Raw genomic sequence first — 25,161 nt, forward strand, 5'->3', positions numbered from 1 at the left:
TAGCTCCTATGGGTACGTCTTCCTTTACAGTGGGAAGAAAGGTTGCCTTTCACTTGTTGAATACTGGACTGTGCTTTGCTGATCTCCACATAGTCATCCATCAGCTGCTGTCCTTGCTGCAGAGTGGAACAAACCTAAGCAGGAGAGTAGGATCAAACACTGGTGATGGAGGGAGGGCAGTGTCACAAAGCCAGGTTTACTCACAAGCTGCATGATAAATACTCTATATTCCTGTCTCAGTCATACCCTCGCTGGAGCCAGTTTATCATTCTGAAGTTGCTATTATCCACAAAATATTTCCCTTAGGATACAACGTGCTTAAGCCGTTTGCCAGATCATACAGGGCAGAGATGGTTTAAAGATACTATTATACTGCATACTATACAAGTATACACCATTAGGCTCTGAGGCAGATCCTATCGCATTTTCAGATCCCCAAATCTTCTTGGAGAGCAGCTGAGGTGTACAAACATACTCTGCTTCGCTATTAAATCCAAGTGTGAGGTTTCCAATCCATTGCTACAAGAATCGTCCCAGTTTACAATGTTAAATCGTGTTACAATCCAACGTATTTACAATGCGTGCTTATCGCAAAAACAATTTAAAATTGCTGTTAAAAGAATGCATTAAAACATCCTTTCCAATGGCTTAATGGCTTAATGGCTAATGGCTTTGAAAAATTTTCAAGCTTAGTAAATATAATTTACAATTACATTCTATATTGTAACTGTAACTCAAAACTGGCTCTTGTTCAATTGTGAGCCTGGAGAGTGAGTGTTATCAGGAGAGCCAAGCCCATTCTGCTAATCACTTGATATCTATAAATGGGCGGCTTTCAACCAGTGGTTAGAGATAGACATGGGAACCTGGATTGTACCTCTCTCAAGCCCCCCCCACCCACTCCGCTGTCCCAACTATGATCAGCCAACACGGGAAAATTAAAACTAGGATCCTCTTGGTCTACATAGCTCCATTTCAAACTTTACTGAGTGAATCCTCGTCATTACACTGGCTGTATCATCCCTGACTGCACCCTAACAGAAGAATAAAAGGCTAAAGCTGATGATGTAATAATCAGAAAGAGTTGGTTACCTCAGAAGCTTTGTCATGTCCTAAAAATATCTCAATCGCAATCATACTGTCAGAGGGAAATAAGCCCCCACTCCCCTCCCCAATCAGACACATAAAGAGAGGGCAGAACTCAGAGGTGGAGCCAATTCTCTTCTGCAAAGTAAATGAAGCAGAGAAGATAATTCATTATTTCAAAAGTAATTGGACAGGTGCTGGAGCTTGGGACTCCCCTCTAGGAGATTTCCTGCTCAAGTGCTTTTTTTTAAAACCACCGTTCCATTCTCTGAAGATCATTCACATGATAAACTCAGGAACCAACATTCCTATTGTTTGAAGGGTGTGGTAGGCAATGTTCTAATAAGGCCCAATTTCCCCAACCACATCCCTGCCAATCTATCTGGGCAAAAACTAAAATAGTACAAAGACCAAGAAAAAGGATCTGTAACGGGGGCTGGAGGAGAAGTGATATGAGGAATGAAGTGCAGGCGGTGTGAGCGTGCAATAAATGCCAATAAAAATTTCAAGCGAAGTGAACAGCAGAGAGATAATTAGCAAAACCCCCTTGTTATATGGAACAGCCTGAGAAAAGCAAAACAATTCGTCTTGTACACAGACTGTAATGGGAGTGACTTTGATCGATGCTCACATCAGGAATTTGCTTGGATCAGGCTTTCCTGTAAATGGATTCAGGGAGTTTATCTCCAGGTTTCTATGGCAATGCTGCTCGTTACATGATTGGAGTTTACTGCATGCCGTGTGGTGAACGTAAAATGTGTTGTAAAGACAAACCAGACAGGAACAGATCAGAATACAGCCTGAATCTCCCTGAACTCGTCTATGGCCAGTGAGTTGAACAGCTATTTACTGTACACAGCGTCCCAGTGTCACTGCGAGCGCTGTGTGTGCCAGCCTTGGGCCTGTTTACCCACCAAGCCGGGAGACTTGTGTTCCTAACACTGGTTATTCGGACTCCCTGGATTTTATTCTGACTGTTTTCTGTGGCTGTGTTATCTCTTCTATTCAACCTCCATTGTATTGTGTCCACTGGCTCACAGACACTCACCAGGCAATACATCATGGCAGGGATTTCTTCTGATTGAAGAAACAAACAACAGCTTGTATAACCTTACCTGACAGGAGACCTGAACCAGAAACACAAGGTCCTTGGTATCAGCGCCATTTCTGGTCACATCATTCTGTTCCTCCGTCAAGGCCAGCTAAACAGACAGAGGAATGGGGAGGTGGGGGAGGGGAGGGGAAAGACAGAAAGAAAAAGGAAATATTAGGTCAGTGATTGTGGAGAAACAATCCAGTAAATAATGCACAAGGTCCTGAGGTTTATCGCTGAACCTGAAGTGTAACACAGCACAGTCTGTGCTCTGTGAATTGCACAGAGGCAGCAATATTACCGGTTCAGTCAGAAAGCTCATCAAAGACTTACGGTGACTTACATCCAATCAATGTTCCCAAATTAAATGGCTTTATGACATGAAAGCGAAAGTTCATTCACAGCTCGGATTCAAAGCGATTGCATTCGATCAGCACAAACACACCCAAACCTGCCCGAACCTCGTAAAAACGAACAACACACGATTAGCAGCAATACAAGGGTCATCCTTTTATATGCTTCAAATCCTTTTGTGCCTTTTCCAGTCCTGACCCAATACAAGCTGGCTCCGGCATTCAATTTAGCACAGCAAATCTCTCTCATCCCTTTTCCAATTACAACCCTCAGATTACTGTTGCAGAAATAAAACATGTTTATATGGCATTGTCTGTGAGGTATTCACACCACAGCTGACACACAGAGTTTAATGAGAATGAAAAAAACACATGAGTTTCTATACAAGTGTTTTTGCTTTCTCGAGATGCACATTCATTCGGAAACAAAAGATTCTTTAAACAAAGCCTCAATACACATTGCAAAGTGGACAACCCCACTGTAGTCTGGCACTTACCCTTGTTAACAATTTCCCTTTCTCAAAATAGGCAGAGGCCTAGGAGATCTCTCACGGCCATGTCCACACACCGGCTACACTCTGAAGCTTCAAAGCCAAAATAAAATACCGTGCTTTACGTGCTGGCCTGAATACCAGCCTGAAGAAAATCCAGCGCCTCTACTGAACAGTGCTTCCTGTGAATGTCCGGATTGTTTAATACCTGGAGCCGCTGCTATCCGACTTGGAGCTCCCCGTTAGCCTGTTTCCACACTGCCCAATTCATGCTCAATTTGCTGTGCAAAAGCAGCTGCTCTGTTGCAGGAAGAATCCCCCTGGACATACACAGACCGACAGCACGGAGTTTGGCTGGAGCCAAAAGCAACACAAGACTACGTGCAGCAATGATTTGCCTGCCAGACATTTCATTGCTCAAACCACTCAGCAGGGACGTGGGCAGTTCATGTGTCGTCAACAGTCTTTATCCCATTCGATGTCAACTCATTAAACGCAAACGGAGCTGAGTTTTACTGCAACAGTGCATCACCTCCTGCATTCTACTGATCGCACAACCCTGACAGTATCCACTGGAGCCTGATATACATTAGGCTGATCCATCTCGCGGCTTCACACAGGCTAACGCTTTCACTTTTCAAACCACAACGATTTGGCTGTCTTGTGCCAACGTTTCTTTATTCTTCTTTTGGGTTTGCACAGTAGCTTTTAGCGCCTTGGGACGTCCTCCTGACGTGAAAGGCGCTTTACAAATGTAATTTTGTCATTGTTGTTTTACAAATGCTAAACTGCAACAAATCAGCCCCAAAATATTAAAGACGTAAAACCTTCCTCCGCTCATCCAGAACTCTGCAGCCCATATCCTCTCCCACACCAGGCTCCGTGACCCTATCACCCCCATCCTCGCCCAACTCCACTGGCTTCCCATCACACAGAGGATACAGTTCAAGATCCTGGTCCTCACCTTCAAAATCCTTCATGGCCTCGTCTGTATATTTTGCTAATTTGCACACAGCAATGCTCCACTCTGAGACTTCCTAACCCACTACCAACCTGCCCACTCCCTCCGCTCAGCGGGCTCCGACCTGCTTCACATCCCCCGCCTTGCCGGTCCCATCACTGGCGGGCAGGCCTTCAGCCACTCTGCCCCCACCCTCTGGAGCTTCATCTCGCAGTCCCTCCGACTCGCCCCCCTCCCTTGGCTACATCAAGACCTGTCTCAAGACCCTCCTCTTCGACCATGCCTCCGGTCACTCTTCTTCCCTTCCGGCCCCCCCATCCTGCCCGATCCCAATCCCCAGCTCGGGTCTGAAACACTGATTGTCCAGCGCCTTGGGTCAAAATATACAGCTCAGTGGGTAGCGTTCTCTCGCTCTTTCTCTCTCGCCTCTGAGTCCTCCCGACGTGAAAGGCGCTATACAAATGTAATTTTGTTGTTGTTGACGAACAGATATTTTCGGGGGGGGGGGAATTGCATGGATAAGCCTGTGAAACAAATGATGTCTTAGCAACCTCAAAGGGAATGGCTAAAAAGAAACCTCTCCAATGGGAGATATCTGCATAGGGAATACTGACAGCACATATTACTGTAATCATGGAGAAAAGAACAGAAAATGCCATCAACCCTTTTGTGTCTGCAGTAGGACATCTGCACAAAATTAAGTGGCAAACTGCAGTGGATGGTTTATTTTGGTAACAGATATGCCAGCTATTCTCCACATTTACCCCTTCAACAGGAAACCACAGGGAGGTGGTGCAGGAAAAAATAGTGCAAGTGCTTTCAAACAACAATAATAACAACTTGCATTTGTATAGCGCCCCTCATGCAGGGTCCCAGAGGGCTTGACAATGGCGGAGCATGATGTCGAGCCGGGGGGGGAGATGACCATAAGAGGAAGGTAGAAGAGGAAGAACTTCAGCGTGATCTGAACTTGGAGAATGAAAGGGGCGAGGCGGAGGGAATAGAGGAAGAGTGTTCCAGAGTTTTGGGGCGTAGAGGGCACGAGGGACAAGCAGGAGGATGGAGCCAGTTGAGTGGAGGCACCGGGTAGTGGGTTGGGGGGTAAACAGGTTGGAGAGGTAAGGAGGTGCCAGGGCATGAAGGGATTCGAAAACGAGTGTGACGTGCTTGCGTGTTCTCCAAATAGTTAAACCCCCAACACCAGGTTACATCAGAGAGAGCGACGCCTTGCACTCAGCTGCAGAGTCTGCACTCGGAGATAAAATTATTAAGGTCATCCTTACTTCTACCCCAGAGAGTAAAGCCAGCTCTCATTATGCACCGCAGCACCTTACACAAACCCAAAGGGACAGAGCAGGAAGCTAGACATTAAGCAAATAAGAGTCCAGCAGAATTATCCAACCATTGTCATTCACACCAATTTAGTAGATCCACTAAAATCATAAACACCGCCGAATGTTCACTCCATCAATATTCTATTTTGATCTCTGGTTGAGGAATTTGTGATAATGATGACTTCACCGACTCGGACCTGAGCAGGAAAAAAATCTCTTCACAACTGGATCTTATTTTCTCCTCATTTCGGCAAAGTGTCACTTGATTTAATGCAACGGCCACTTCCTGTTGTGTTATCAACGTTGACAGACACACACACACACACACAGATTCCCCAAATTTAGACCTCTGTTTCAAATGGCAAAAGCAATTATAATCTCTGGCTAACACAGTCCCTGCGGCTAAACACTAAACAGTGGGGGCCCTTCACCACAAAGGTTAAATCACTGCTGAAGCATTTGATTACGAGCTGCCCCCAGTGAGTGACACAGACAGCTTCTCTGCAGCTTGTGCCAACGCAGTTTCACTTTTAAGCTGAATTCTCTTTAAAACCGAGGCCATCCTCAGACACCGAGAGTGGTTTTGTGACGGCACTAAATTACTCTCCTTGAAAAAAATTCAGAGATTAAAAAGCATCAATAACTTCTGCTTTCACTGTCTTCCCATTGTCTGCTATTCTCCTGATCTTTAACAGTTTGAGGTTGCACTATTTCTAAACAGTCTCCACTTCCTACTGTTTATAGGGTTATTTAAGCAATAATAGTCCTTTTGTTTGATATCCCGCCTTCTCACGTAGTCACGGCATCTCAAAGCGCTTCACAGGATTTCACTGTAAAGTATAGTGACTGTATATTTTGCAGGCAAACCCAGTAGCTAATTTGCACACAGGAATGCTCCACAAACAGCCATGAACAACAAGTTGCATTTATATAGCACCCCTCAAGCAGGGTAGAATCCCAGACACCTTGAAATGATTTTATGATTTTATGGTGGGGGGGGGAGGGAATGCAATGTTTCTGTGGTTCAATCTCCTTTCATAGCACAGGAGGAGGACAGGCAGCTTGATTTGGCCTGGTTGCCAGTGGAGCTAACTATCGTCACCCCGATGTGAAAGGCGCTATGAAATGTAATTATGTTGTTGTTGTTGTCGTCATCCCATTTGATATCTTTATCCTCTCATGTACTCTGTGAGCTGGCACCACAAAGCTAAGTGTCAAATTGCCTGAAAGAATGATGTTGAGAGGGCCACACCCTGGAACACTGCACACCCCTGCACTTACAAAAACAAGGTCAAGCTTGGAGACCTCTTTGCCAATGCTGAAGGGTCCAAATATTTTATACACCCTCTATGACCTCAGGAGTACTTGTTGCCAAAACAAATCAGGAGAACAGTAAGAGTTAACATAAAAGAGTTGAGTAAGAGTCCATACTCTCTTTTAATACAGCATCTGAGATCCCAAAGAACAGAGATGCAACAACCTGGCCATGTACTAGTCACTGTATCCTCACAGCCCCTTCATTCATTAGAGCAACTTTATTGTTCTGAGGCCTTTAATTATTTGCGAACGTAACTTGCAGTCAGTCATATGGAAAAGACCTGAATTGTGTTGCTCTCAATTTTTTCCCGATAAAAAAAAGGGCTTTGTTTCTTCTTGTTCTAGATGCCACCAGAGGCCAGGACATCACATCATCATGTCTCCAATCCAACATTATATCTCATTATAGAGTAAAAAGCAGAAAGGCTCACCTGATAGCTCTCCAGATTACACCAAGGACAGACACTGCATTAAATAGTATCTCGTAGTAACAACATACTCCTTACCCCATTGCTGGGCCAGGAGAACCTTAAACGTTTCCACTCCCAACCTGGCTTTTCATTCATTTCCCACCACTCACATTCATACTTCTGTTTAATGTGGTTGTTCTTTACCTGCTGTACGAATGTAAAATGAAGAAAAATCCACAGCTGAGGTTAGTCACCCTGTTCTCCTCATCCTTCTGATGTCTAACAGGGAGACAAGCGAGACTTAATGTATTCCCAAAAGGGTTACTGGGAATCAATAGAGTTGGCACAAGATTCTGAGGCACTTGACTGTCTCCTAGGAACTAAGTCCCAAAGCATGAAGCCTGCAGCTCAATCAAAGAGCGAAGAGGATGAGCCACTGCCAGCATTGTGTGGACATGAACAGCTCCTTATGAAGGACGCTGGTCAAAGGAAAGGAAGGTGTCTGTAAATGAATGAAATGATGATGAATTGCTTCAGACGATGTGTACCAGCTCTTGCGCTCCCATCAGATGAGGAAAAAAGTGAAAGGCGTCAAGTACAGAAACAAAGAGTTCACCTGATAATAAAAATAATAGTAGCTTTTGATGAAGTGTCTATAACATCCGCATTGTCTCAAAGCGCTTCAGAAAGTTTCTGTAAGGTGTAGGGATTGTATATCTGTATGTGAACCCAACAGCCAATTCGCACACATGACAACATCCCACAAACAGCCAGGCAGTGAATAACCAATTTCATCTGGAGAATTATTGGCCAGGACACAGGGAGAAACTCCCTTCTCTTTTCAAATGGTGTCACGGGATCTTTACTGTCCATGTGAACAGACAAAGACAGGATCTGGGATTAATAATAAAAAACAGTGCTATGGTGATGCTTTTCAAATGCTGAAATGTTGGATCTAAAATGGGTTTATGTGAGTCCAATAAAACAGCTCTTAGGCCAGATTTACCAAGTCAGCAAAGTCTATTTGGTTTGTCGGAAGGCTCAAGTTTTCCAATAGAATATTTCCAAATTAACCCAAAGCAGGTTTCCTCTCTCTCCTATACACTCTTCTCTCCCCCGCCAAGCACCATACATACACAGAAACCCTCACCCTCTTCTCTCCCCCACAGACACACACACATAATATATATATATACATCTCCAACGCGCCCACAGACACGCCCATCTCGCCGAGCTCTCTTCTGGGACAGCGCAAGGTCGTTGGTTTTTGTAGGAAAGCTGCCAGACATGCTAACATTCCTGAGTGCCTCCTGCACTGCTGCTAATGTGTTTCAGCAGTCCGCAGTGATCACTTTAGGATGCTCTCCTGCAGAGCCCTCCTTACACCACGGAGCACTCTGACATCTCCCATGTGTGTGCTCTCTGATCAGCTTACTCCCTACCAACCTGCCCGCTCCCTCCGTTCAGCGGGCTCCGGCCTGCTCCATGTCTCCCGCCCGACCCGCCCTACCATCAGTGGCCGGGCTTTCAGCCTCTCTGCCCCCACACTCTGGAACTCCATCCCATGCTCCCTTCGCCTCGTTTCCTCCCTCGCCTCCTTCAAGGCCGGTCTCAAGCCCCTCCTCTTCGATCGTGCCTTCAGTCGCCCTCCCACCTCTTTGCCTTCAACCCTCCCCCATGCTCGGGTCCTGATCACTAACTGTCCACTGCCTTGGGACGTCCTCCCGACGTGAAAGGCGCTCTATAGATGTAATATTGTTGTTGTTTGTTGGTGCGTGGCATACGAACGCTTAGAGGTTCCTTTACTTTGGTTGTAACACGTGTGTCAGCATTCCAGAGCAGCCACGGCTCAATACAGGCAGCTCTCTTCTCCCAAGTTACAAAGACATAGAAAAATTATTCAACAACAACAAGTTGCATTTGCACAGCGCCTTGCACGTTGGGAGGATGGGCCAAAGCACTGGACACCGAAGGGTTTGCAACTGAGCTGGGGTTTGGAATCAAGAGGGATGGAGGGCAAGGGTGGAAGGTGCGGTCAAAGAGAAGGTCTTGAGGCCTTCCTTTGATGGAGACAAGGGAAGGGGGCAAGGCGGAGGGATTCCAGGATGGAGTTTCAGAGGGTGGGGCAGAGAGGCTGAAGGCCTTGGACATGGCGCAGGCCAGTGCCGACGAGCGGAGGGAGGGGACAGGTTGCTATGGTTTCAGTAGGTCACGGATGCGGAAGGAAGGGGGCAATACAGAGGTTTAGATGAAGAGTGTTCCGGAGAACCCAACAATTATTCTGCATTTTTCATGTATTTATCTTAATTCTGCTTTTCTCTAAAATCATTTGCAGAAGTGAGCAAAATCCCATCAGCGTACAGATGCACGGAGCTGGGCCGGGAGGCAAGACTACATTGACCACATGAGGGAAGGCCATCTGCCAAGTGGCTGCTTCTGCTGCCACCTGGAGGCAGAGGAAGTCTGTGGCGAGGAAGCACTTGCGAAAGGTAATGGAACCACCACCATCATCTGGCGGGGAGAGCTCATTACATTGCCTCAAAGCGGAGCAAGTGCGTTGCTATGTTCGTCGCAGCTCCCTGTTATCCCCTCCTCCTCTCCCCACCCTGAAATGCGACACCTCCCCCCAGTTTGATCATCCTGTTTCTAACTCCCCTCGAAGTGGCTCAGGGCGCACCAACTCCTAGCCTCCATTTCCACAGCCTCCGACAAGCCCAACCATGTTAGAATCACAGAAACATTCAGTGCAGAAAGCAACCCTTCTGCCACACTCACTCCTCCACTGGAGCTCTCAGCTATAATGCCATTTCCCCCATCAATGTTCTTATAATATATTTCTTTTCAGGTCGCTTAACAGAAGCTCATGACATCTCCACCCCCACCCCCTGCGCAACAACCAAGTCCAATGGCTCACACGAGGAGCAACACTAACAGGCTGTTGTTCTCACAATCACGTGCCCTGGAGAAAGGAGGTAGTAACTAAGACACAAGAGTAATTTGATAGTAAACCACAACCATCTCCAGATCACAACCAATTCACAGCCTTTGCCTCTCTCTGGCTTTACACATTGCAGTTTTACAGCAGTTATCACATGGCATCATCACAGCACACGATCTGGCACGTGAAGCCTGACACGAGATGACGGTGCGCACATTGCTGCCGCTTACCTGAATGCTGCCGAAGTCTACATTCTCATAGTGGAAATGAGCGCATTCAGCCAGTTTGGGGAAGTGGCCTTTGGTGAATGTTAACCTGCAACATTGAGAGGACGACATGAGCATTAATTAATGCGTCACCACTTCACTCAGAGACCTGCATTTCACTGGTACTCGATCACTGTAAACATCTAACGCCCAAACTGCAGCTCCTGACTACAAATAGTTCCACATCCAATCCAGAGGACTTGACTTATCACTGAGGCTATTGCTTCACTGGAATTACTGACGGTTTCAATGATTCCAAACAGGCGGATAAATAAGCTTCTTGTAATAAAGGTTCAATATGTCTTTTTATCAATGGACAGAAAGGGAGGGAATAGCCAGCGTCTCGCTGTAGAAGAGCATCCGTCTGCTTTGCCTGTGTGCATTACCAGCACTGGTCGCAGTGCCTTCACACGGGATAGCAGCTCGGAGCACTGTACACTGGCAGGTTGGACACTGAGTGAACAAGAGGGGGCGGTGATCGTAGGTGCGGTGAAAGAGCTCAGTCTCCAGGGATTGCAGAGGTCGGAGGTGTTGTGACTGAAGGCACAGCCACTGATGGGGGCACGGAGGGAGCGGGAGACTTGCAGCTGACATGGGTCCATTGAGCGAAGGGGGCGGGCAGTGGAGGAACATTCCAGTGAGGAAATTACCAGTAAGGAAATTACCAACTCGTTCTTGGAGACTCAAAGAGCACCACACAACACAACAGATTGTTGCTCTGCATCTGACATTCTTCTCAGACACTCCTGCTGTGGCTGCAATTAACACAGGCATCAATGCTGTTACACGCTCAGCTGAATATAATAATTTGATATAGTGCCGTATCACGTCATTGAGACGTCTCAAAGCGCTTCACGGGATATGTTGTAAAGTGGAGCGACTATATATTTTGTGGGTGAAATCTACCCCAAGTGCACCAAAGCTCAGTTCTCCCGATCCTCGTGAAATGCTGCACTCAGAGCAGACGCTCGGTTTGTGTGAAAGCCAATCCTTGAGTTAAACCTGTGGCTATTATTAACCTTGTTATAAAAGACAACTGACGCATCTACTGGGCAAGAGGTGACATTTATAATCACGCTGACATTATAATGCTCCAATTAATGTACAGCAGTGACACAGTGCCTGTGTGGGCCCATGTACACACGGTGCAGAGGACATTGGGAAACCGGCAAAGTTACAAAGAAAATGTGGTCACAAAGGAAGAGTGAGATCTGCTCTTCCTGCCTCAGGGTTTAACTCTCGGTCAGGACTTTGTGTCTATCCTGAGTCAACTTTTCTAATGGTATTCTAATTAACATCTTTGCTGGGATTAAATTCCCTGGGTTGGTGTCGCAATCACTGTTAAACACGGAAAAGTGAATAGAACTTTAGTCATATTCCCCTCCTCCTATACTCCCACACCACCAGTTCAGGCTCCCAGTGGCTCCTTGAAGAAAATTGAGATGTGAAAGGCCTGATATAAATGTGACATTTTAGTGATTTTTTTTTAAAAAAGGAAGTATATCCAAACATTAAAGTTCATTCACACAATACAAGTTACCGTGGATGTGATTGTTCAGGCGTGAACGAGCAATGATGCTATCAGCAGTGGGTCAAAAATGTTTCAAGAATTTGATGGTATTTATGAGGAACAGAAAGATTTACTCTCACTTCTCATTCTCAAATCCCGACGGGAAACCAGGATTCATTAACCCACCTCAGCAGAGCATTAGTCGATCCAATCTACAAGTAGATTTATCTGTTGTGAGGAAACACTTCCATTGTTTTGTTCCTACTCAATCAAATAAATCCACCTTTTTGTTCCTCAACAATTTTCCTGGGATGGAATGGCCTGTGCAGCAATACAGATGGTGTCAGCACACATCAAGAGGGAATTAGGTGAGGCAGGGTGATTTATTACTCTATCCTTGTGCTTTGGAAATGACCAGATGGGCTGGAATAGCCTTCTCCAGCCGTGTATGTTGGGGTCTCACTCTCTCCTGAAGCATTTGACTTCTTTATTCCTCTAAAGGGAATAGTTCCACAGACGCCAGACACCCTCGCCCAAGAGCTGAGTCATACCTAAAGCTGGACAGTGAATATTGGTACGAATATAACTGCAGGAGCATCGGAGCTGAGCCCAAGCCTTTCCTTGTCCCGACACCCACACACGCATACCCTCCAAAGGGACAGCAGACAGCAGATGAAACGGAGAACCCAGCAGATGAGATCGAGAACCCTTGCTACCCCAGGGCTACTGAGGCTAACTGTAGCTCTGGGTAATATCAGCTAACTCAGAGCAGACAAGTGATACAAACCTTCAACTTTCTGGTCTGTACAGCCTCATTCACCACCATATAATGGCTCTATCCACTTACTTTTACCCATAACGAAGTATAACATCCTGTAGTGTTTGTCTTCTGGGCATTACGCAAGTCACAAAGCCATCTACGGAATGTACTTGGGACACAAAAATTTTCACTTGTAATATCCCACACAAGACTTTTGAGGGATCAAAAGTTGAAACACGCACATGACACCAGTGATTTGGTTGAATGTTGGAACATAATAAAAGGCCTGTTGTGAAACACCAATGCACCACAGGGAACGATCGTCACAGCATCAGCAGCTGCTTGTAGAGCTGGAGAGAACGCAAACTGCAAGGAGCAACCATCTGACTCGCCGGCCTTTCACAAGCTCAGCAATGAGCAGAGACTTACTTACTTTTTGACGTTCTTTACTTTCATGCTGGCTGTGCTGCCACAGGAGCGGAGAGGAAGGTCAGTGGGCAGGTCCGGGACCTCAGCGCTCCTCGCCTGCAAAACACAAACACTATCAACACTCAGGAGGGAACACACCGAGCTGCAGTCGTCCACTCAGATAGTCCTGCAGATTTGCCAAAGGCCAACACAGAACTGGAGAAGGTGATACTGTATGCCCTGCCTGCCAGCATTGTATCCTGGAGGAGTCAGTCCAGGGGCATTCAGAAAAATTACATTACACGCAACAAATATACAGTCAATTCACTTTACTGTATACTCTGTGAAGATGTGATAAGGCGCTCTATTGAATGCAAGGATTATTATTATTATTTAAAAAAATTCCAACATCAACAACAACAACAACAACAAGATTCCATTTATAAAGCGCCTTTCACGTCAGGAGGACGTCCCAAGGACGTCCCAAGTCCCAACATCATGTGCACTTTGTGAACTTATAGTCCTTTATGCTCACAGTTCTCTCAACTCTGTTACCTTCCACTCAACACAACAAACCACTTAGTGGAGTCGGAGTTCTGACATTACCCTTGGGAAACTTGGGGGATAAAATGTTTTGTGAGCACTAGCCAATCCCTGGAAGTTTATTTGTTCAATTTAAATATCTTGAATTGATTCTGCATGGACGGCCTTAACTGGGGTAGAGCTTTCCACAATGCCTACGTGGAATTTCAGTTAAAACAGGTAGCTCATAAAGTGTTCGAATGGGACGATTCTTCCCGGGACTTCAAGATGATGGAATTAGAGTATGACTGAATAATGCAGGTCTTTCAAGCAAATGAAAACATTGGCGGATTCACTGACCTTGAACATTGAAGCACTAGTTATCCGAGTTGTGCAACTCTGCCGGTAAACTCGGGCTAGTGCCAGTTTAGCAGCTCTACGCAGTGAGTACTTTCTTTTTATACAAGAAAATAAAGCCACAAGATGGCAGCATTTAACAATAAACACACTGAACTTGCAGGTAAAGGACACGTCAAGATTATAACTGGTCTTGGAAAATGATGCCAAGCTGCAGTGCTACAAAGAAAAAGCTCGCAGCGAGTTCCTGGTACCTGCCATCCCCAGCTCGTGAGGAGTCAACCTGCACCTGTGGGATGTCAAATAACCAACTAGTCAATATTGTCCGGGGGGGAGAGTGGAGAAAAGTGAGGTAAGGGGCGATCTGACTGGCTCCAAGGTGACACGATTGGCAAAGGAATATCTGAATCGAGCCAACTTTCTGTGTCGGACACTCGTCTTCTAGTCAGAGGTTTCATTCCTCTACGGGCAGTGAGTCACCTTCCTGCTACACCGATGTTTGGGGAACAAGTTCACAGCAGAACTCCTCCTTCCCGCTGGGCTCTGTCCGTTCCCCTCCTACCCCCGCGTCACCCCCCCCCCACACACACACACACAGGCTCTGATATCCTGCTCTGTGCAGAAAGGCCACTGGATTGTTATGCAAATCTGTGTGAACACAGCATCCAGGAGAAAAACTGATGTCAGATTTGCTCACATTTACATATGAATGCAGCCGCACTTTTGAACAAAGCTGAGAACCATCGTTGAAGCCCCCCCTCTTTGCACACACACACGCAGCCATATCCACTCCTATCCTGTCTTTACCTCTTCGCACAGCATTTCCACCGTCTCCCCTCTCAGCTCTGTCCTTTTCCTCAGGTTCAATCACAGTGGGTCTAACCATCTCTTTCTCTCCCCCTATTGTTCTCTGTTCAGCCTGGCGTCCCCCTTCCCCGCCCCCCCGCCCCAACCCAGGCAGCACAGCGCTCCCTCCCCCCCACGTTGCTGCTCAGTCACATTACCAAAAATATTCGTCAACTTCTAAATGAGTGAACACTGAGCGCTGACCCAAATACTGCTCCCCTCTTACCCAATTTACACAGTCTGTCTCCAGTCTAGCGACAACTGGTCATGTCCCATAAAGCTTGCAATTCAATGATTAAGACTCAGCAGTCCTGCTGTTAGTGACACATTAAAATACACAAGGATAGGTGTGTGCGTTCCTCTGAAACAATTTACTGTTCAGCTTTGTCCTGTTCCCGCGTCCGCCCTCTGAAATACAAAGCACAGGGCAGCCTGCACCAATCGCAATGTGTTAGCTACGTGACAGCGTCAAGGCCGCATCACGGAGTCACCCCATCATCACATGCTGTAAGCTCCACACATTGAGGTTACTGTAATGTAAATTATGGAGCGTCCTTGGCCACCACAATGCTGGCCTGCTGCTCCCATTTCAGCATTGTAATTCCTTCACAATATACGCTCATTAAGATTTGGGAAGAAAATCGTTGCTCTGAGCTCATGAATTCTTACTGGAGTATTGATGTCTCCATGCCAACCATCTGTCCACCATCTCCCTGTGACCTGCATTTACACACACACACACACACACCACCTCTACAAATCTGAAAAAAATGGTGAAATAATAATACAGTATAGTCAGACGGGACCTGTTTAAAGTCTCATCCGAAGGACGGCACGTCCGACAATGCAACACACCTCCAGCGTTGCATTGGAGCTGAGACTATGAGATTCCAAGCCCCTGAAATCCATTTCAGTGAAGAGTGCTTTGCAGATAAAGAGACGCTTGTGTAACACAGAACGTGCACTGAGGATGAATAGTCATACCTCCTTAACAAGGCAACAGCCAGCCCGCTCACCATTGTGTGTTCCCGCTTAGTTCCCCTCCTCTCCCCCTCCTCCACCCCAACGTGACGAGCCACAGTGAACAAGAGTCCATGGGGAGGAGGTGGCAGCAACACACTGAAAGGTAAATAGCAACAGAGAGGCCGAGAGCAAACAATGTGCCTCACAAAAGTCCAATCGCGCACGCGAGAGAGAGATATTCTCCACAAGTCACAAGTATGCCATGAAGCTATGTTGGTCACAAGGAAAAAATTCTGAAATTCCAACCTGTTTACTCCACACTCGCAAAACACCGTCAGAACTGGAAAGGGAACCATGTGGCAGCTCTTTAATGAAATAACTTCAACGATCAATTCACATCCCACTTTATATCACCCCAGGCGAGAAAAGGCAGGAGGGAGAACATACAACAACAACTTGGGTTTATACAGAGCCCACCACGCGGGGTAAGGTCTCGGGCGCTTAACGGTGACGGAGCCTGACGCCGAGGAAAAGCTTTTTAAGAAAATGTTACGTTGGGTGGTAACTGTAAAGGTCGGAACGCCTTCGTATTCAAGAAAATGGAATCATCACGGTCCAGAGAAACAGAAAATTCAATCAGTTGGGCTGCGGCTCTTTATCTGTCATCATCTCTTGTTCCGTACTAAGCTGTGAGCTTCTGCAGCTTGAGATGCTTATTGCTTACTCAAGTCCTCTTCTTTCCCCTCCCCTAAATAACAATAATAATACTTGCATTTGATATAGCGCCTTGTCACATCGCTGAGACGTCTCAAAGCTCTTCATAGAATATACTGTAAGGTGAATTGACTGTGGATTTTGTGGGCGAAACACAGCAGACAATCGTGCACAAAAACATCTAAATGTTTCACTGGCAAATATGTTTAACTCCAGGGGTAACAGAGTGGAATAGTTATTTAGAATAGTGTGATGTGAAATCAGACAGGGAGACAGATTTCACCTCGCTCTCGATTTGTCTGTGGCTGTCAGGGTTCCGAGTCCAATTCCAGTTTGGGCAGCCTCAACTGAATTCCTATTGCCGAAGAGTCACATCACCCATCCACCTGTAAAGTGTCACTAATTGGCTGTCACAGTTGACAAATGATTGTATGCAAAGCATTTCTGTCCTCACGTGAAATTGATCTGCATCAGTTTCCAGCAGGCAGACAGCTCCCCCACCCCGTACACTGGCTGCTCCTCAATGTTCCCGTTCTTCAATCATTTGAATGTGAATCGGTTGCTAACATTCACAGGAGATTGTTTGCCCGTCTTTGTGTTTGCGGCAAAAATATTCCTTCAGCTTTTTTCACTGCCAATGTCAATGCCGGATCAGCGCCCAGAGTGAACTGAGAACAGCGAGGTGTGGAGGAAAGTATACACATTTATATAATATTGTTAATAATAATAATCCTGGCGCACAGAGGTGTCCCACAAACAGTCGTGGATTGAATAACCAATTTATTATTTATTTATTTACTTTTGAAGGAATGATTTCCCCTGGAAAACGATCTAATCGACTATCAACCGGGTTCCTACTTACCGCTAGGTAAGCAGAGGCGTGTGGAGTAAGGAAACTTGCCCAACACTTCGCCCAGCCGGGAACTGAACCCAGGTTTCTCGCTTGAGAAACTCTAACCACTAAGCTACAGGACTCCTCATGTCACAGAACTACACCCAAACCAGAATGACTGCATTTTGCAGAGTCAAGAACGGAGCTTTCCTTTCACAAGCGAGGAGTGAAATCACAAGGGCAACAAAAGCACTGATAAAAGCACTGATAAACGTTGCATTTGATATCGCGCCTTTCACATCAGGAAAACGTCTCAAAGCACTTCACAGCAGTTACCTTAAAGTGCAATAACTGTGTGTGTTTGGTGGGATGTTTCAAAGCGCTTCACAGAATATACTGTGGAGTGAATTGACTGTATATTTTGTGGGTGAAACACGGCAGCCAATTTCCCACAGCAGTCTCCCACAAACAGTCGTGGATTGAGTGACCAAATTATTTTTTTTATATATAAGGGATTATCACCCCTGGAAAAGCGATCCGCCATTTGACTCACAATCGGGTTCCTCCTTACTGCTGGGTCAACAGAGGCTTGTGGAGTAAGGAAACAATAATAGTTGCTGTGATACTGGACAATATGCACAGCTGTAGATTCAATATTACCAATTAAACTCGTGAGTGCATATTTTATCAAGTATTACTGATAAAATATGACAGACTGGATTTGCAGCAGGTTTTTCACCTTGCATTAATGAAATGAAATTTGAAAGGTGGCAAATTATGCAGCTTATTCAGAGTTCAGTGTGATCCAAAAGGATGTCAGGTGTCATGACAATTATTGGCCGTGGGTTAGTTGAAAACGCACTAAAGCAAATGGAGTTGGACGTCTCGACTCATCTAAAAGAACTCTGCAAGAACATGGGTTACCATAGCACTGATCGTCTCTTCCCAGTCCAGACGGTCGCGAGGAGGGAGAGTCAGCAACAACTCGGAAACATAGTCGTTGTCTTCTGGCTGTGTGGAGTCTTTCTGCAGCCTGCAACACGGAGAAAGCGAGAGAGAGAGAGAGAGAGAGAGAATCAGCACAGGAAATCGTCTAAATGGACAACACAGTAAAAGTCCCAGAGACTAACTGGATTACAAGGGACCATGACATTTAATATCCCAGATACAACTCACAACCTGACACTCAGATCCAGAAATCCACAAGACTTTCATGAACGTGTGTGAAGTTTGACCTGGTTATTATCACAGTCCTTTTGTGACATTAGTTGATATTGTACCAGCAGGTTTACAGTCAATGAAAATGTGGTGGTGGAAAGAACAAGTAAAGCGCTGGTCTTAGAAAACAGGAAGAATATAACGATGGGAAGAGATCGAAGAGGGGGGAAGAGAACAGATGTGGAGGTCATTGGGAGGGGAGAGGAAGCAAAGGAGAATGGTGTGGAGCAGAGGCATTCAGTCCGTTTTGTCAGTGGTAACCAAGAGAGGAGAAACATGCACCTTTTTCAGAGGAGGGAAGACAGAGCAGTGCAGCTTGTCTCAGTAAAAGAAGAAATAAACACGTTTTTGGAGGGTGGGAAGGTGGAAAGAGTAATGACTGCTAATCTAGTAGGAAGGGAAGAGAAAAGGCATCAATCTTGGGAAAGAAAATAATAATAATCCTTGCACTTGATACAGCACCTTATCATCTAAAAAGTGCTTCACTGAATATATTGCAAAATGCGGCAGCCAATTGCACACAGCAGTGTCCCACAGACAGAGGGGAAGTGATCCGTCAATTGACTAACAACCGGGTTCCTACGGACGGCTCGGAAACAAGGTAAGGGCCAGTTTGGGGGATTGGGAAAATTATTTGCACTGTTGAAAACGGCACTAATAGATGCACAGCACTAATTCAGAACTAATCATTTGAAATAGCTCGTCATGGGAACGTGAGGTGGGATTTGGGAATCCATAAACACAACAGTAAACTCAAGCCTTTCCCAGTGAATGCAAATCCAGGTCACAAAACTGGATTGGCTTTTCAGCCACTTAACTCCAAAACTGGGATCGTCTCTCTTAATAAAACACTTTGCATATTAAAACCTTCAGGTTGATTTGCCTCAGAATTGCAATTCAAGCGAGAGACAGACAAATGAATTCAGCTCAGGGATACTACACTGCAAAGCACATCTACTGTACAATGCAAATGAGATAGAAGAAAGAAACATTTTTCCTAAAGAAACGCTTAAAGAACACATTGGAAAAATGCTTCACCTCTGAATTCTGTGCGAAATGATGCTGAAATTTTAATAACAGCCTTTAGGCATTAATTAGCTGACTCTCTCAGTGTGCAGTGTAGCCTGGTTATGACAGGTTATTCTGTGCTCTGCTGTTGGGAAGTTTTTCGTACAGGCTGACCCCACAATAAGACACTCTACAATTTCTCACAAAGCAATTAACAGAAATTACTCTCTTTCTCGATTACATGGGCCAGTGTTAGAGATGATGAGCACAAGATGAATGCAGCTGGGAGAAGGATGCATCCCACACCAACTTCATTCTAAATTATAGCATTCTTGCTGTTCGCACAGACACTTACACAACAAATCTTACTCACGTGTGCACCAAAGAATTGCTATTGCTCACGTTATTATTCGACGCGTGATGAATCAGAAGGTTTTATATGTTCCCCTTTGGTTCAACACTTTGAATCACACCAGTCCTTGGCAGGCTTCACTGGCTCTCAATCACTGAACGGATCGATTTCATAACATAACATAACATGTAGGAGCAGGAGGAGGCCATTCGGCCCTTCAAGCCTGCCCCGCCATTCAATCATGGCTGATCTTCTAATCTAACTCCAGCTCATAACCTGACCCCCTGCCTTATCCCCATATCCCCCCCCAACCCCCTGCCTTATCCCCATATCCCCCCCCAACCCCCTGCCTTATCCCCATATCCCCCCCCCAACCCCCAGCCTTATCCCCATTTTAAGGTTGTGACCCCTTGTTTTAGTTTCTCCAAACGGAAAAAAATCTCCCACTATCTACTCTATCATTGCCCTTTGATCTTATGGGTTTCTATAAGATCCCCTCTAATTCTTCTATATTCTAGAGGATATAGGCCCAAATTGGTCAGCCTATCCTCGTAACTCTTCCCTTCATCCCTGGTACTAACTGAGTAAATCTACGCTGCACCCCCTCCAAGGCATTTCAAGATCCTCTCACTCGTTTTCAAATCATTTCATATTCTTGCACCTGCCTACCTATCTGACCTGCTTACCACCCTCACTCCACCACCCGCTGTCTCCAAAACATTTCTTCAGACAAGAGAGCTGTGAGAAGGTGGAATACACTGCCAGGAAGCCAGAGATACAGAAATAATTGGGATGTTTAAAAGAGACAGATAGAAAGATACTTGGGAATTATGAATATTTAGGGATAAGACAGGGAAATGGTATTAAGAGGTATGTGACCATCTAATAAACTGGTGGAACAGATTCAATTGGCTGAATGTTTCTGCATTATTAAATGCTGGTGCAGCGTAATTGTCTTCACACAACTCAAATCCATCTAAAAGGAAAACACATGGAACTTTCAACCCTTCCTGTAGTGTATACCTACCAGAACAGTGCATACAAACTGTGCCACAACAAGAGCGGGAGGCATAATTCACTCAATCAAATCACACCAGCTCCTTTTCCGCTGTTTAGCGAAATCTAATCAGATAATTTCACGCAAGTCAATTTGCAGACACATCCAACAGCCCAGAAAACAACACACAGTTGGCATAAAGCAACTCACAGTTTTCTTGCAAAGAGCTCCTACTGACCAACAGTTGTACCATAACAACCAGAAAAGAAACATACTGAGGCATTGGAAATCAAAAAGCATGTGAATGAGGTGATGGGAAGCCAACAGATTCAATCTCAGGATTGTGCCGCGTTAACTCTGTATTGACTGTGTATTCTGTGGGCAAGAGTTAATAAAAACACCTCTAATAAACAAAATTGGTCACTTCAGTCCATGACTGTTTGTGGGACACTGCTGTGCACAATTGGTTGTGGCATTTCGCCTACAAATATAGTCAATTCACATTACAGTATATTACGCGAAGCGTTTGAGACGTCTGGAAGACATGAAAAGCGCTACATCAAACACAAGGATTATTATTATTATTAACTGATCCAAAGCTTTGTCCACATTGCGTACAGAAATCAACTAACACACATCTAAGCTGCCCAGAACATGATTTCTTTGCATTGCACCAATGAAAGTAGTGCCTTCTCACACACCACAATCCACAAACATTAAAAATGTCTTAGAAACAGTAACAGTTCAGTTTCCTCGTGTCCTTGTGTCCCTTCCACCGTGGCATCCTGAATAAGGGAGCACTGGAAAACACAAGCAAAAGGTGCTTCCTCCAGCTTTGCTCATCCTTGATCCTTGCTCATTCTTTTCCAGTTATTGGTGAGTTTGGGGATTTCTTGCCTGTGAGAATGAATCAGCGACACACTGTACAACACTGGCAGCTCCACACAACACAAGCCTCATGTCCTTCCTGGATCAGCCATCACTTCATTACAGAAAAGATGTAATGAATCAAAACATAGATGAGTCAACTCCATTTGAGAGAACAGTTTACTTCCTGTCTATGTGAAGAGCTTTTACTGCTAACACTGCCCCCACACCAGCTATAATAATAATAATCCTTGCATTTGATATAGTCCCTTATCATATCTTCGAGATGTTTCAAAGCGCTTCACAGAATATACTGTGAAGTGAGTTGATCTGGGAATCGAACCCGGGTCCTCTCGCTCGCAAGGCGAGTCCTCTAACCAATACGCTACAGAATTCCGGCCTAAATATACAAGACAGTATTCAACAAGTTAATCTTAAATAATAGAAAGAAAATTAAAATAGAAAAAAGAAAATAAGGCAAAACATCTTTTAAAAAGTTCTAATTTTGTGTGATTAATATGAAAAGTAATAATCCTTGCATTTGATACTGTGTCTGAAATGTCAAAATATCTCAAATAATTCACAAGTAAGTGTAGTGACTGTTTTAACAACTTGATTGATATAGCGCCCTTCACTTGGGGTCGCATCTCACATAAATGCAGCAGACAATTTGCACACAACGAGGTCTCACAAACAGCCGTGAAGCGCTTGACCAATTTACTCACAGCATTGTTGGCCAGGACACCAGGAGAAACTTCTTTCTCTTTTCAAATAGTGCTATAGGATCTTTAACAACCTGAACAAGATGGGGCCTCGGGTTAATGGCACATTTGAAGGACAGCACCGGCAACACTATAAACTTCGCCTCAGAACTGAAGCGCGGAGCCACAAGTTGCTGATCCAGCAAATGCTACCAGCTAAAGCTGCCACAGAGTATGAACAGGAGCTCTGTGTGCGTGCGGTGGTGGAACTACTTTGAAAGAATGAGCAAGAGACCACACATACAGTGGGAAATCCAATATTCTTTCTCATTGACAATCCCCACATACAACTAGGATTATACAGCAACACGGAAACCAGCAGTGGGGCTCCAAAGGTTGAAATATTTAGACCCCAGCTGGAGGCACAGCCAAACTACACTATCAGAAACCGATTCTTACACACGTGCTAGTCAGGCCAGGTAGTTCGCTTACACAGCATCAAAGACACTCCACCACACACTGGGCCAGGATTTAACTACAAACCAACGAGAATAAGCTCTAACCTTCCCCCTACCTCCTGTGCTGCCAGGAAACAAAGAGTGGATCCGTTCTATTGCTCCATTGACTAACCTCGCTTCAGGGATTGCTTGACTGAATGTTTTGTTCTGGTCGGAACAGAAAGTTGCCTTGTTCGTCAAATTCTATTAATTCCAAAGTAGAAAGCAAAGTCCCGGGAACATAAAGTGATACTTCCTTTCATTGGAAGAAACATGAGGCGGCGAATAAAGCTTCACCCTTGATTTCCTGACGTGTGAGACTCCAACAATTCTGCTGCCTTACACTGTTCTGTCAACATGACGCACTGAAACCCACAATGCTAACCCTCTGTACCAAACAAGGGCTTGAAAAGTTTTGAAAATCCTAAAATGACAAACTTCCATTAGTTGATGCGTTTTCTTAGAATTAAGTTTAAGCCGATGTGGGAATGAACTGAACGGGTGAATAGCCTGAATTTGCTACTAAGGGTTCAGTAAATATAGGTGCCACTCGAACTCTCAACAAGTAACAGGAAAGGTTTCACAGTAATTACAGGGGCACCTTGAACCCCATAGAATTAGCTACACTCAGCCATGTCACTGGGAAACCTTGATCTTCTTTAGAAATGCTTTAGCATAGGGTGAATGACATCCCGTTGAGTCAGGATGGTCCTCTCAAGAGAGACACCATTCACCGAAGATCAGTTAATGGCATTGCCGAGGCAGTTACCAATATTTCATATGGATTCTCTGAAAAACAGGATAGCCAGACTTGCTCAGCTTGATATGCAAAGAACTGAGTCAAGTCTACATTGAGTTAAGGTGTAGCCACAAACCAGATGTTTCCTCAAGACCAACGTTTAATAAATCATCACCTCTTAGTTAATCCCAATCAAAAGCCTAAGGTACAAGTAAGAAACAAGTACGATTGCGGGGAAATGGTCACGATTGCTGAAAGCTCCCGGGCAGCAATTATGGTAGTCAATGTATCTAGTGATATTTAATAACCAGAGTAACTCCACTGCTGTTATCTTAGAGCCAGAGCTGCTTTCAGGCAGTGCTTCCCATTAAACCGCCTTTATAAGGACATCACCAGATAATTCTCCATAGAAATTCCTGTCCACTTAGAGGAGATTACAAAAATGAACAAGATGTAAAATTACACCTTAAGCACATTTTTAAACTGAAGAGTACAGAAATCTAAATTCATAGGTTAGACAAATTGAGGTTAATTTGCCAATAAAATACCATTAATTAAGATATAAAATACCATTAAGGAGAATGAAAGTTGGATTGATGTCAATAATACGACAGTGATCCATTCTCCCTTTTTAAAAAAAGTGGTTTTAATTAACAGATAATAGGAAAGATAATCAGGTATAAATGCCAGAGGATATAAAACAGAGACAGAGACGGGAAACATATAATTAAGTACATCAGTGAGTAGCAGGTGATGCTGAAACATCTTAGAGAAACAAAGATGCTTCACTTCAGCGAACATGAAGAGATTCATTTCTCTTTATTGGTGCTTTGGAATCTTGTAATAGATTGTACAAAGTTCAACCTTTCAACGTACATCTGATCATCCTGATGGTCCCGGGTGTTCTTTGTCTTTGTCAGGTTTCTTCAGACGCAGCTATTTAAAGTCACATCTGCGCCAGTGAATTTTTCAGATCTTCAGATCGTGCCTGAGTACCGTCCCCTTCAACCGTGCCTACGGTCACCTCACCCCCCCCACCCCGGCTTGGCATCATGCTCTACCATGACGCTACCCTGTGTGAGGGGCACTATATAAATGCAAGTTAATGTTGTTGAATTCTCATGAAGAATGTAATTACAATTGTAAACTGAACTGCCAAACTATTACGTCATTTGCAATTTTTCAACAATCTAAAATTAAGTTTGTTATACTTCCATTGAATGAGTCAACAAAAACAACAACAAATTCAGGCAGTTCCCAGCCTAAAAGATGTCTTCCTGCCACCAGGAATAGCATAAAGCAGTCTGGTAACACATATGTATTTTGGGATCAATTTGTCAGAGGAATTCTCTCCGCCCCAAGCTGGAATGGTGGAATGGCAGAGTTGGGTCTTGGGAGATTCGGAGTCATAATAATCTACTGGAGGATCATAGATTCCTTTAGCACAGAAGGAGACCATTCGGCGCATCGTGCTTGTGCCAGTTCTTTGAAAGAGCTATCCAACTTGTCCCATTCCCCCTCTTTCCCCATATCCTTGCCAATTTTTTTCTTTTGAAATATCCAATTCTCTTTACCACTTTTCCCTTTGCCAATATGCTTTACATTCTGGAGAATACTTGTC

At 44.8% G+C, this 25,161-nt stretch overlaps 1 protein-coding gene across 1 annotated transcript in view; it reads right to left on the minus strand.

Annotated features, from left to right (window-relative positions):
• Window positions 1-25,161, minus strand: part of LOC103180339 (rho GTPase-activating protein 32) — an 81,812-nt gene that overhangs the window by 41,676 nt on the left and 14,975 nt on the right. Inside the window, exons 3-6 of the mRNA XM_042343819.1 lie at window positions 18,086-18,194; window positions 12,953-13,044; window positions 10,214-10,298; window positions 2,202-2,288 (exon numbers count right to left, since the gene is read on the minus strand). Coding sequence (XP_042199753.1) covers window positions 2,202-2,288; window positions 10,214-10,298; window positions 12,953-13,044; window positions 18,086-18,194 — 373 coding nt within the window. The remainder of the gene's footprint in view (window positions 1-2,201; window positions 2,289-10,213; window positions 10,299-12,952; window positions 13,045-18,085; window positions 18,195-25,161) is intronic.

This window comes from Callorhinchus milii, unplaced genomic scaffold (assembly GCF_018977255.1).
Source record: "Callorhinchus milii isolate IMCB2004 unplaced genomic scaffold, IMCB_Cmil_1.0 Scaffold25, whole genome shotgun sequence".
NCBI lineage: Eukaryota > Metazoa > Chordata > Chondrichthyes > Chimaeriformes > Callorhinchidae > Callorhinchus > Callorhinchus milii.